This window comes from Haliotis rufescens, unplaced genomic scaffold (genome assembly GCF_023055435.1).
Source record: "Haliotis rufescens isolate VD_foot unplaced genomic scaffold, xgHalRufe1.0.p SCAF_4, whole genome shotgun sequence".
NCBI lineage: Eukaryota > Metazoa > Mollusca > Gastropoda > Lepetellida > Haliotidae > Haliotis > Haliotis rufescens.
Window position 1 is genome coordinate 39,303,400 of NW_025964112.1, and position 14,549 is coordinate 39,317,948.

General features: G+C 39.5%; 1 protein-coding gene across 2 annotated transcripts; it reads right to left on the minus strand.

Annotated features, from left to right (window-relative positions):
* Positions 1 to 1,541: 1,541 nt before the first annotated feature.
* Positions 1,542 to 14,459, minus strand: LOC124134658 (KAT8 regulatory NSL complex subunit 2-like). 2 transcript variants are annotated; one of them, XM_046499600.2, is made up of 9 exons: positions 14,329 to 14,459; positions 10,442 to 10,693; positions 8,899 to 9,098; positions 8,350 to 8,464; positions 7,926 to 8,089; positions 7,296 to 7,387; positions 4,989 to 5,145; positions 3,618 to 3,775; positions 1,542 to 3,064 (listed from the first exon to the last, which is right to left on the minus strand). In XM_046499600.2, exons 2-9 carry the CDS (start codon positions 10,675 to 10,677, stop codon positions 2,855 to 2,857), a joined length of 1,332 nt encoding a protein of 443 aa, XP_046355556.1. In that variant the 5' UTR covers positions 10,678 to 10,693; positions 14,329 to 14,459; the 3' UTR covers positions 1,542 to 2,854. The 2 variants fall into 2 exon arrangements, with proteins under 2 accessions (XP_046355556.1, XP_046355555.1); XM_046499599.2 differs by having other exon boundaries at positions 14,023 to 14,442.
* Between the last annotated feature and the right edge of the window lie 90 nt (positions 14,460 to 14,549).

The following is a 14,549-nucleotide window of genomic DNA, read 5'->3' on the forward strand; positions in this document are numbered from 1 at the left end:
CATAGGAAGGTCCGTTACTAATTTATTCTCCCACAGATTTGACCAATTGTATCGCCTTTTGTGATTGTGCACCAAAAACTATTTTTCAATATACAACATTATGACATTATGACTTTGCAGATTTGCAGAGTCAAGGAGTATTCGGAAATGCCAGGACATTTCTTTTGGAACCGACGGCTTGACCCGGAGGTTTTAAATGTAATAATTTCCTGGCAAAATTCCCAACGCTGTCGGTTCCAAATAAATTTTCCATGCATTGAATACTCAATAAAACCCACAAGTCTGAAAATACAAGTGAAACCACGTTTGTCGGAACAGATTATTCTAGAACTCCCGTGATTCACGATAATAAGGAACATCTACTGAGAAATAAACCAGTGGGAGTTGTTTATCGTACAATAAAACGCTGCAGGGAGGATAAACCAAATATTAGTCTAAATATATGTTTGATAATACGCAAAGATTAATGAAGGACGAAGCGTGGTTTATTTCACGATAAAACATTGTTCTATCATGACGTAATTTCCGGCGATTCGAATCTGCGCTCGCAACTTGATGATGTATGTTATTGGGCGGTTATTTTTGAGAGGGAAGAGTCTTGTAAGTTGTTTCTCATAAATGAAGCTGGGCTACACAGATAAACACAGTGGCCGAACGATCGCATCCAAAAGTGGGAGAGATCTGACAATCGGTATCAGGGGAAAAGGTACCGATTGTCGATGTGAGGATTGTGAGAATGCCGGTATGTGGGAAATACCAAACTTAACCCACCTGTTCGTACAATGGACTTGTCGGACATTTCCGAGGTTGGATTGTATTCAGGGCCCCGTTCCAGAAAGTGATCTTAGCGCTACGATGATCGTAAGCCTATGTTAAAGTATGGGACTTACGATCACCTTAGCACTAAGTTCGCTTTGTGGAACGGGGCCCAGGGAGTCATCATTATTAAAATTTGGGTAAAATTTCTTAAAGCTTGTACATTTTATCAACATCCTTAGAGTCTGATTATAATGTTGATATCTCATATAAGAAATAAATGATATTACTCTAAACAATGATTCTTTTATCTGAATACTTGATTATCTTGTGGAATTCATTGGGAATGGTACTATCTGGATCTACATGGTTTCATCAATTTTGCAGTGAAGCTGTTTCAATCAAAAGTTGTTATTGTGATGGAAAGCCTCCGACAGAATAACCAGAAAGAGTACTTTTCTAATTCATGCTGAAATGTAGATGTAGTACACTAGCGGAACAGGAATCCAGAATTATAAAATGTCAAGGTAGAAGTGAGTGAAATGGGTTTTATTCCACTTTCAACAATTTTATATCGTGTGTGTGAAGGTATACCAGAAACGGGTTTTCACACATTGAACCCAGGCTTTCAGTGTGGCGAGTAATGCTTAACCACCAGGCTAGCTCACTGCCCCTAAATCCAACGGATTTTTGACAGTTTCATAATAATATCAAGAAAACAAAAGTGGGTAACACATTTTGTTTATAATAGTTGGTATCGAGATGGGCCAAACAGAACTCAATAGTGGTTTTGACATAATTTATTGATCCAAGATCGCTCTAGGAAGTACAAACAAAGGCTTGTATTAATATTGTTCACCATTCACACACGCAAAAAAACAAGGATCATGTGAGATTGCTTTGTTTTCGGATAGGTCAACAATCATGGACAGCCCATTCCCTTGCAAACAGTGTGAAATCAGTGTATAAATGCATCACATTATTTGTCATTACAGCATATACTGGAAGGACTAGATTCACTGGGTGCAATTTCAGACGAATATTCTGTTCACATGTGACTGGCATCCTGTGTCAGCCCCTGACACGCATGCAGGCTGACCAACAGACAGCGGCATTCGTCACACATGAAGGCTGACCAACAGACGGCATTCGTCACACATGCAGGCTGACCAACAGACGGCATTCGTCATACATGAAGGCTGACCAACAGACGGCATTCGTCATACATGAAGGCTGACCAACAGACGGCATTCGTCACACATGAAGGCTGACCAACAGACGGCATTCGTCACACATGAAGGCTGACCAACAGACGGCATTCGTCACACATGCAGGCTGACCAACAGACCGCATTCGTCACATATGCAGGCTGACCAACAGACAGCGGCATTCGTCACACATGCAGGCTGACCAACAGACAGCAGCATTCGTCACACATGCAGGCTGACCAACAGACAGTGGCATTCGTCACACATGCAGGCTGACCAACAGACAGCGGCATTCGTCACACATGCAGGCTGACCAACAGACAGCGGCATTCGTCACACATGAAGGCTGACCAACAGACGGCATTCGTCACACATGCAGGCTGACCAACAGACAGCTGCATTTGTCACACATGAAGGCTGACCAACAGACAGCGGCATTCGTCACACATGCAGGCTGACCAACAGACAGCTGCATTTGTCACACATGAAGGCTGACCAACAGACAGCGGCATTCGTCACACATGCAGGCTGACCAACAGACGGCATTCGTCACACATACAGGCTGACCAACAGTCAGCGGCATTCGTCACACATGCAGGCTGACCAACAGAGAGCGGCATTCGTCACACAGGCAGGCTGACCAACGGACAGCTGCATTTGTCATACATGAAGGCTGACCAACCGACAGCGGCATTCGTCACACATGAAGGCTGACCAACAGACGGCATTCGTCACACATGAAGGCTGACCAACAGACGTCATTCGTCACACATGAAGGCTGACCAACAGACGGCATTCGTCACATATGCAGGCTGACCGAAGACATTCTGTCAAAAATTCTCTTTAGATTGAAAGCTTCCACTGCATTATATTTGAGCTAGTGTCAACGATCAACTGGTATCCATTGCCTCCTGTCCCAGATCCCCTGCTTCCTCCACCCTACGGTCATAGCTTGGGGTTGGAGGGGTCTGTGTCACAACTGTCTCAGTCTTCCGCAACATGGACTCCAGGTTTGTGGCCCTGGAGGGGGCAGCAACACCTTCTGATTTGTCCCTCTCCATGGCCTGCTTCTCGTCAGTGACCACCACACTTTCTGATTCCTGAAACAAGAGGGAAATAGAATTTTACATAGTTCCTGATAAGCATGTTAAGGAATTTAGATTTGAGTTAATTAGGAAATATACCATTGGAATATCATTAGAACTATGTTACTTATAGATTTAATGGCACTATTAAGTAACTGAATCTGAAGCATGAGATATCAAATGTTATACTTGGCAGTCGAATGCATAGTTAACATAGCTTTCAGTGACAGAATGTCGATCTCCATTTTACCATGACAAAACTCCAGTCAAACTTTTCGTTTTAGAAGAAATAAAGATAAGGTCCCTGGGACTGTAATGGAGAACTGTACATACTCTCATATTTACAACCACAAAAGGCATTCAAGCTGTGTAGCATAGCTACATAGCAAACAAACGCAGAACTTACAGGAAATAATATTCTCATACGCCTAATATCATGTCACAACATTCTACACTACGACTATTGCCAAACATACTTTCAATATTCAATAATAATTTGCAATTGTTAATATCATTTTGCTCCACCATTGTTAACTAACTGTATGTGGTGAGAAGTGTTTACTGTTACCTGGCTTGCTGTCAGTGGTATACGGCACTCAGCTTCCTGCAGAGGGGTGTGGAGCACACAGAACACAGCATCTGTGCATGGGGCTACTGGCTGACCACACTTGCCATTTTCAAAGCGGCATGGCTGGTACAATACTTGGCTTGGGTCATTCAAGATGTCTGAGTACCAGTTAAGGAATTTAAAAAGGGTTGTCAGTAAGGGTTTTATGACTTGGAACCATCACTCTATAAAGAACTGTATCTCACATGAAGAGGATAACTGTAACACACATTACTGTAGTCATCAATATTATGGCTCATGGTGACTAGACCCAAGAAGATCCGGGGTGGAATAGGTCTTCAGCAACCCATGCTTGTCGTAAGAGGCAACTAATGGGATCGGGTGGTCAGGCCCGCTGACTTGGTTGATGCATGTCATTGTATCCCAATTGCGTGGATTGATGTCAATCACTGTATTGTCTGGTTAAGACTCAATTATTTACATTCATACAGCTGGAATATTACTGAGTGTGGCGTTAAACAACAAACAAACAAACAAACATGGTGACTCAGGGCTCGGTGTTCCACTGTGAGAACCCTGAATGACTCCTGAACATATGATAACAGGTATGATACCAAGGCCTCAAGCCAGTTGGGCTACACATCACTTTGAACTGTATTTTAGTTACACCATGGACTGACAGCTAAATCACACAATGTGAGAGCAATGGCTAATATAATGCAAGTTTAGATATTTTCCACTCGCATAACCATCAAGGATGTGAACTCTGCTGACAGACCAAGGATCTGTACCTACCAGCACATCATACAATAATAGCAAAGGGGCTTAACTCTGCTACTTACACCCAACTGTGTGTGTGTGTGTGTGTGTGTGTGTGTGTGTGTGTGTGTGTGTGTGTGTGTGTGTGTGTGTGTTTTTGTTGTTTAATGTCGTACTCTGCAATATTCCAGTATAAGACGGCGGCCTGTAAATAACTGAGTCTGGACCAGACAATCCAGTGATTATATTGTGAGCAATGATCCAAGCTGGTACAACGACTTGTCATCAACAAAGTCACCAAATCTGACCACCTGAGTCTCCTCTTATGACAAGCATAGATGGCTGGGAACTAATTGTAACCCAGAATCTCTAAGGGGGCACAAACAAATAACATTTCTTAAAACCTACACACAAAACATCTGAGCATAAACTTTCTAAAATATATTTTTGTAAATGTATCCATCAGCATCGTAGTTTGCGATGTACGAACAAATAGTTCTGGAATCCTAAGAGTAGGCTTGTCTGCCAACAGACCTGCTCCTGTTCTGTTCTGACTTGTTCTGACTCCCTTCAGGTGTCATGCAGAGATGAATACACATGTTTAAAGGATACGAACAATGCAGTATTTGGAGAGGGGCAGTGTTCGGGCACTGCACCTCACTCCTGATTTATCCAATTGGATGCATTTAGCATAAGATGGAGGCCTGTAGTGGTTGCCCTCCGACACAGCAATTCTCCTCTGCTTGCAGCTACGATGCAGTAAAGCCTCCTACGGAATCACAACAAAATACATATCATATGATTACATGAAGGCAGGATAAGACTGCAAATAACTGAAGAAACATCTTAAGGATCAAAAGGTTTTCGGTTTTGGTTAGGTTTTTTGTTCAACGCTGCGCTCAGCAATATTCCAGCTATATGACGGCGGTCTGTAAATAATCGAGTCTGGACCAGACAATCCTGTGATTAATATCATGAGCATCGATCCAAGCAATTGGGATCGATGACATGCATCAACCAAGAAGGATCAAAGGTGATTGTAAACATAGGAAACATCATTTGTTTGTGACATGTGCCACACAATATGTATCAAGCAAAAAATATCTTTCGATCAAAATGACTTTTTATAGATTTTACATCTGGACATATGTGTTGTTATAAGTTAAGTTACACGCCAAACGGATACCATACTAGACATGGGTACAGGCAAAGTCCAGTTTGTCTCTATGTGACAATACAAAGACAACAAAAAAGTCCAGCCGAAAATAATATAGCTCTAATGAAAAATATGGTGACATTTAATACTACACACTGTATATCACTTGTAAATGCTACTCAAAAGAAATCAAAGAACACCCGATCTTTTCATGTGACTATAGTTAAAATGTCATGGCTGGTTGGTGTTGCAACACAGCCTTCCAATTGTGGGTGTTCTTTAACTTGTTTTAAGTAGTATCTGTTAAGGCTGCAACGATACAGGAAGGTCACGATATGATAAGCATCTCGATATTCTGGTCATGATACGATACGTATCTCGATACGCAATGATACAAAAACAAGACTTAAAGCATGTCAAGATTGAACCTTTCATGATTTTGGAACAGTCAACATTATTTTATAATTACAAGACAACTGAAGCTGTTAAGCTTCAAAGCAGAACTTTCTCTAACTTTCCTTCAAAACAATTCAAAGTGCAACACCAGAAAATAATGAATGTACTTCACCTGTGATAGAACTTAAAAGAATTTGTATGCAATGGTCGAAGAAATTGTATCTGAAATGATTGTTTTATCAGGAATAATATATTCCAAAATCGTGTTACTTTAGTTGCAGCTTTTACTCTATATGTATTTAAAATTATATAAACCACAAGTGTAGCATTTTGGTACTGATGATTGCTGTTGCAGGTTATTTTTACGTAAGGAACAATTTGACCAGTCACCGTAGGGACTTCCCGCGTGACAGGTATTTCGATTGCGAAAATGTTATGTCGAAATATATTGGCCAAATTGCCACAAATATGACTTTTAACCAGTCAAAGTATGTCATTTTTAATATGTGTATCCATTCTTTAGCAACTAAAGTTCGTTTCAATGCGTCAAAAGTGGTAATCTGACCGTGGTTGCTGTATCTCTTCACACGCGATTTCACCTAACTTCATGAAAACAATATTAAATGAAATTTTGAATAAAATTACTAAAATATATTACAAACACATGTCCAGATATACAATGAACACGTTTTAATTAGAAGATAGTATAATGATGGTACTGAAGTGCTTACTTCAGTTTGGTTTTGCTGACTGGTATTTCCGGTGTTATGTGCTTGCGGTGATCAGCTGATAATGTTTTGTGAGATGGGGAAAAACATCTGTCGGTGTAAAACCTGAGCTTATAAAAAATGTAAGTACGTTTTGGGGAGCCATGCGTTACCGCTGGCTATAACCAAGTTAGCGGTTTATTGAAAGGCACAATAGCAAGGAAAAACTGTACTTGAGATTTGCGTTCCGTATTGTGGCGTATCGATAAATGGGCCCACGTTTATCGTATATCGTACCGTGGGTCAAGTATCGCGATGCATAATATCGGTGTATCGTTTCACCCTTAGTATCTGTTGGCAAGTTCTTGTTCTTAATTTGTTGTTTAACAACACATTCAGCAATATTCCAGCTATAGGATGGCGGTATGTAAATAATTGAATATGGACCAGACAATCCAGTGATTGACATAATGAGCAACTGGGATATGATGACATGCATTAACCAAGTCAGGGAGCTTGACCACCCTATCTCGTAAGCCGCCTCTTACGACAAGCATGGGAGTCTGAAGACAAATTCTACCCCGGAATCTTCATGGGATGGCAACTTATTGTACATAAGCCAGTGTTCTCCTGACACAAAGGTTGTTATGGGAATCTTACCTTGCCATATCGCTTGTGGTATCTCTTGAGAGCCTTCAGCTTGAGGTACTTCTCCTTCTGTTCAGGGTCTGTCTTGTACGCCTTTATACTACCTGAAATAGCAAGCAATGTCTTACCCTCACCCATTCTACTTTCAGTGAGTATGGTTTAATGTCGCTTTTAGCAATATTCCAGCAATATCGCGCTGGGAGATACCAGAAATGGGCTTCACACATTGTACCCATGTCGTTGGCGTGACGAGCGAATGCTTTAACCACTAGGCTACCCAACAGCCCCTTCTACTTTCAAGTCTATAGGGTCACATTTGGGTATCACCAGGAAAAGCTGTTGCTGATCAGCCTAATAGTTCTTGGCAAAACTGCCTGCCGGAATATTGATATACAGCTATTGTTCTGGAAGAAATACAACATGGCTGCTATGAAATAAAAATAATTGACTTTTTTAAATGCTCTGGTGTAAGAGCATCAAGAACATTTCTTTTCATTATTAAAACATACATAAGCAATCAATGAAACAGGGGACACAAAACAAATCTAGGTATATAAGTGGCATAGCCATAATTCTATGATAATTAAACAATAAGAGAATTATGCTGCATTATAAATTAAATTGTTACTATGAGGATCTAACCTAACGTCTCCCTTTCCTGCTTGTGAGTGTGCAGATACTTCCGTCTCTTTTCTTTGAGGACATGTTGGAGGCGCTTGAACTGGTCGATGTACAGGGACTGGAGCCGTATCAGCTTGTCTCGCAGGATCAGGGTTGCCTCCTCTGCTGTGTATACACCTGCATGTCTACAAACAAACATTTTCACATGCATTATCAACCACTATATGACTGGTAAGGATACAGACATAGGTGAGTGATTTATCTGGGATTTTAAGCTCAGTGTCAAGGCAGACAAATTCAGAAGAAAAAAAATGAGTTTTTGTTAGTATCAAGGGTTCACATTCTCTTTATTAGTCATGATCAGTGAATTACACAGTACAAATATCTTATGTAAAGGATACAAACATTTGATGACCCTTTGGGAAATAATTGAGCTACCACTTACTTGAGTGGGTCTTCCTGTTCGCTGTCGATACTCTCTGCATCGCTATCTCCATCACCTCGCCATGCTTGGTCCACTAGAGGCGACTCTGTCTCAGAATCACTTGAACTGGCATAATCTACGAATTAAACAGCAGGAAGAGCTTGAGTACTTACTGTCATCCACAGAAAGTATAAAAGGAGAACAATATGCTTTGTTTAACTATGCAGAACTGAATATAATGTTCCATTTAAAAAATTGTACTTTTATTTTCTGTATTTTGTATCATTTTACCCAAAATCTAAACTACCAGCTTCTATTATCACCTCCCACCTAGACTATTCATCTATAAATTTTCTCAATTCTTTGTCCATCAGGCTATTGCTTCAGACAGCTTTTGACATTGCAAAATGAAGTATACAGATCTAAAAAATATGCTTCCTAAACCTTCAAACATAAGTATACTTCAACTAGTATTCATCAGTAGCTATCTTTGTCTGAAATCACTTGTATTTATACTCTTGCAATTGTCTTTCTTATCAATGGGAAGTATTTCCTGGGAGAGTTTCCTACCTAGGACCTTGTTTGCAAGGCTATCGGAGGGCAGCCGTGACTTGCGTGGGTCTGGCACAGCTGGCTCAACCACTGTGGCTGCAGGGCCATGGTGCTGGGCTAATTCTTCTAACAGACTCTCCGATGTTTCTCTAGGCTTCTTCTTACGCTGAGCTCTCTGTCTCAAGATGGCTGCCTTCTTAGCATGATCGTGACAGTAGCTAGAAGGTAATATAAGAATGTGGTGCTAAAAGTGCATTATCAACAGACAACAATTATCAGGGATAGACAGGGATAGACAGGCATACTAGTCTGTTAGTCCAAGATTCTGATAATCAAGGTGAGGTGAAATGGCGTTTAATGTCGCGTTTAAGATTATTGTTCACGCTTCAACAGGTTAGTTATAATAAAATATGTTTGACAAATTTGTTTTTAAATATACCGTTGTATTTATGACTCATTGTATATTTTTCAACTCTTGCTGCTAAATGGCCAAAAAAATGCAGATGCAATGTTAACTCACTCAATGGGTCAAACATTTTCCACAATATCAATGTCAGCACTAGCAGTCTGTGACATAGGCTGTACACAACAATAGGCTTCAAGAAATTAAAAAAGTGGAGTTTTTCTTTTTAGACTGTTTCATAAGTAAAAATAAACGTAAGTACTTTTAATGAAAATGACCGTGACCATGAGGCACTGTTCACAAAATTTGAGCATGCCATTTCCCATTTTATGTGTGCCATGGGAAAGGTGGCAAAAGTAATTTTGAGCCCTGCAAAAGCTTTATGTGATTGTATAACTAACAGAACAGTCATGCAATGAAATTACAGACAGGTAGAAATACTATCAACATGATCAAAGCTATTATATACATGTATCTTGTATATACCAGCTCTCACTGGTACTATGGTAGTGTTGATTGTTTGACTAAATCAATGAGACGTCTTTCATTTATTATATACAACAGGGAATTGAAATTAAAGTGTGTATTAGAGTAACCTCCCCTTAGCAAATACTTCAATAACAGGCTTCAGTATTGATGACAACGCCCCAGCCAAGAGTACTCGTTTGGAGCCCTAGCATGTATGTGTGTGGCTGATTGTACTCGTCCAGACTAATGCTGGTTTTGTAGTGCAAGCCCACTGACACACCATGCCTCAGTTTAACATGGACAGGAGGACACCCCACCCAGACAAAGCCAACCAGTCCTCGCCGTATCCCCTTAATGCTGAGTGCCAGGCAGGGTAACAACAAGAATCTGTTAATGTCTTTTGGGATAATGTGGCCGGGCCCGGGGGATCAAACCAGCAACCCTCTGCTCCAGGCAGACGCCCTATCCACTAGACCCGGGAGGCGGTCAGTGAACGGTCAACCCATGATTATGAGACATCTTGTAATAAATATATCTTCTGTAACCACCATTACACAATGAGTACAATAATAAAGAACATAAAATCCATATGACTATATGATTATCTTGCTTCTCCATCCCAATCATGATAAATATTTGCACAAAGTAACTGGCTTAATTTGATCATCAAGGAGTGCAAGTTTCTCTTACCCTTCCTTGCGGTCAGACTTGGGTGCAGCATTAGGGCATCTCTTGCCGTTCTTCCCAGACACAAAACTGCACTGTTTGAAGGGACTGTTTTTATCTTCAAGGATATGCTTGAGGCAGTATTCCGAGTCTTTGAGACGGTTCTGCATGCATGTCCTGTGGCTGTAGTTGCAGAACAGCCCTTCGGCTGGCAGCCTCCCCTTGACACCACGGAGAGCTTGGACTCTACCTCGCATCATGGCTACAGGAAACTGTCTGAAAGATCCATATTATTCATCAATTTAACATGTTCAAGAAAATAATTGACTAACTTAAGGGTAATAAAATTAATATAAAAATATGGGATAATAGTCTCGATCCAAATGTTACAACGCGTACACTTGAGCAGACTCATGAATATAACTCATGAATATTAATTAGACCGTTTACTACGTTAACAGATCGTTATTATAACAGAAACAAACGTATGTTTTCCATCTTTATCTAAAATGATATTATTTGTTATTAATTGTCCGGTGAATTAAACAATTTAAATTGAAACAATTCATAATTCATCATATTATAAATACGTAAACTTGTAATGTGTGTGAAAAGTTGTACTAAAATATGCCATTTGAAGGGGGCGTGGCCTAAATGCAAATGTCCGATTGGGATTTTAAATTTTCAGGACCCCTGGATTGAGGTAATGAAACAAAATTAAAGTAACTACTCAAGAATTTACAGAATCCAAAATATTGTGTCCTAATGCACAAAATTAAAATGCAATGACAGAATAACTACAGTAATTATGGTAATATGAAAGAAATCAAGTGTTCTTTAACCTCTGTTAGGAGTGATAGAAACAAACAGTTTTCGTCCACTAGTCCTTATAAAGATAACATACAGCAAAACCTGAAAGGGCACATTTCTACTAGTCCTTATAATACCTCAACTAGTGGGCAGTTTGGCAAGGACTACAGGACTAGTGCCAATTTCTTACGCTGTTTAGGTAGTACATTAAAAATGGATGCATTTAACATGTTTAACATCCTCTGTGACTCTAATCTGAACTTAAGAGTAGGGATAAATTGAAAAGTTGGAGGGAGTTAAATTGTTGGTGAAACCGAATAGCATGGGCATAGTTCTTTAGTTTCTTGTTTAATGCCGCACTCAGCTATATTCCAGCTATATGACGGCAGTCTGTAAATAACTGAGTCTGGACCAGACAATCCAGTGATTGACATCATGAACATCGATCCACGCAACAGGGATCGATTGTTTTCACTAAGTTTTGATTGAACAATGACATCTCCATCTAAAATATGAAAAAAGACAGCACACATACTTTGTATGCTTTTATTTATTAATGCAGTGATTACCCTCCTGTGACCCCCATCTCAATGCCTAAAGATACAACCCCAAAAATACTCAAAAATAGAACTTCGAAGTTCCAAAATCATTATAATGAGGTGCGACAACCTTATCGGTGACATCCAAAGGGGTCAATTCATCATGTGACAATACATTGTCTGTATTGCAGAAAGAGTTAGACAATGTGGTGTTTCGAGTTCCGAAAATATCAGGGTGCAACATGCAATTAGTACCTGGAAGATTGCGTCATGTGACCGGTGCATTAATAGTTTGATCTCCTAGACATATTATGCATGTAAATAATTCGTGTTTTTTAAAAACAACAACATTATTTGGGGAGGACAAGCGTAATTTTAGGCACCAAGTGTAATTATTACGCCAAAAGCGTAATGGCTGGCATCACTGCATATGCCTCAAGCTATTACCACTGAATAATAAGGCATAACCTTGATAACTATTAGCATTATGTATGTGCTAATGACATGACTCCTAAGAAATTATATGTATTGATGTGGTATGTTATTTATTTATCTGAAAATTGAATTTTGATTCACATCAATATTTGTAGGGCACTCACCGTGTTTATGATTGAACCTCAAGTGACTAAGACCCGTAATCCTAAAAAGGTGTTTCCATTACATAAAAAACAAAAGCAATCCCATATCCACATTTTTCTGAATGCCACCATATTCCCCCCACTCAGGATACATTGCAGTCTTTGGCCCATGTCCTGAATCAAGTTGGCCCAAAACTTTCCAAACCCAAAACATGTATCAAGAACCATTTTGACTTTACCAAATGGTGTGACTGCTGACCTCAACAACATCAATCTACAATCATATTTGATCCCTATTGTTGTCAAATGCAGTATAACATGGTCGTGTGCCTCAAGCTACCCTAAATAGGTACCTCAATGGTTCATGTTTAATCATGTTAATCGCATCACTTCTGGTACAGGTTTGAACAATGCAAGATACCTTAAGAACATAAAGTCTCCAGCTACAGGAAGAAATTAAAAAATGATTTTCAGCTTACAAATCCTTGGCCCTCAATTTCTGCCAATGCCATGAATTATTATTCTGAGTTGAACTACCTTAAAGGGCTTGGACGTTGACGGTTCTGGGTATGTCAAGATCATGCAGGAAATAATTTCCGAGTATGATGTCACACCTTTAGTTCATGCCTGATTCTCAAACCAAAACAGAGCTCCATACAGCTAAGCCGACAACCCAAAAGCTGCTGAGAGCACATGGCCTTGGCCATGTTTTTCATATAAGGGGCAAATTGAAGGGAAAGGATGAGTTACAAAATCTTAATTTCCAGCTTGATTGGATTCATTGTTTATTAAAGCCTAGGTTACAACATAAGTGCCTCGTTCCTATGAAGCCAATCACGTTGCAAACACGATGGGCACGTCCCTTGGTGGAAATCAGTGTAACTTCAAAAATATGACATTTGCTACTTTTTGAAAGTAGGTCAGTGTGAACTGTCATCACTTCACCATTTCACATGTCTTTAAGTGATAGAACTACATTCATAAGACTTACACAATATCTTCAGAAATACACCTGTAACCAATGACTCAAAGAAAGATGTACCAAGTTTCATTGACCTGCAACAAGTCCTTCTAGAGTAAGGCGGTAAACAATTTTTTTCCAACTATGACCTTGACATATCAACTCATGAAAATAATTTCCTGGGCTACAATGGAGATATGATCATGATATCCCAAATAAAACAACAAAGTGCAGTGTTTGGAGTCAAATTCATTACCAAATCTTTCAAACCATGCTAGTAAAATGTATTAAGACATCACTTTTGTCATCTCGCAAAAATGTCAACTTTAAAGTTTTCAAACATTTTAACATAAAATCTAATGTTTGTAGGTTTATTTCATAATCAGTGACACTAATCATCAATCTATACCAGAAAACAAACATTTTGCATGCTCAGGTGAATCAAGCAGTGTCCCAAATTATGTATGAATTATAAAGTCAAGTGAACCTTATGGTAAAAGATAAAGACTTAGGGAGGCCCTAGATTCAAATAACAAAGCCTGTTTTATGTCATTTAAAAAAAAATATAACACTAATGTCATCCTGCTTTAAGCTCACGAGTCAAAGCATCTTTATCCAGTAGTCACAGGTAGGATCAAGACCTGTGAATGGGTTGTAAACTGTGAAGGGCTGTTTTCTAAAATGTAAACCTATGGACAGGACTATTTCAGTATTTGCCTTTTAACTTCAAACATATATCAGCTGTTTTCAGTCCGCGAGGTACCGCTACAGTGACAGCCAAAAAGCACAATGCATTATGCAACGATAACATGACGATCCCATCAAATATGGCGCCAGTCCAAATGAGGTCACGACAGCAATGTATGGTGGGATACCTCCTCGTTCATAACACATCGCCATGTTCAATGGCCGGATGAACATGGCGCGGGCCGAGCTCTACACTGAATACCTTCAACAACGTTCAATTCGCCTTCAGCGGCAATAATGAATACATTCGGCTGTAACATGGATATGAGTGTCTACCTGACTGTTTCTGTTGTGTTCTGTTAATGATCACAGATATTATTCCTGGGAACTCAAACTGTATACTTGGAAATATTGCACCACAGATTGACAGTGTCCTTCTTTCGGAACAGACATAACTTAACAGGTGCGCGACTTTCATAATTTATTTTATTTGTATATTTAAATCATTCACAGCAATGTTTTATGTAGTAATTTAATTTTATATCATAATAAATTGA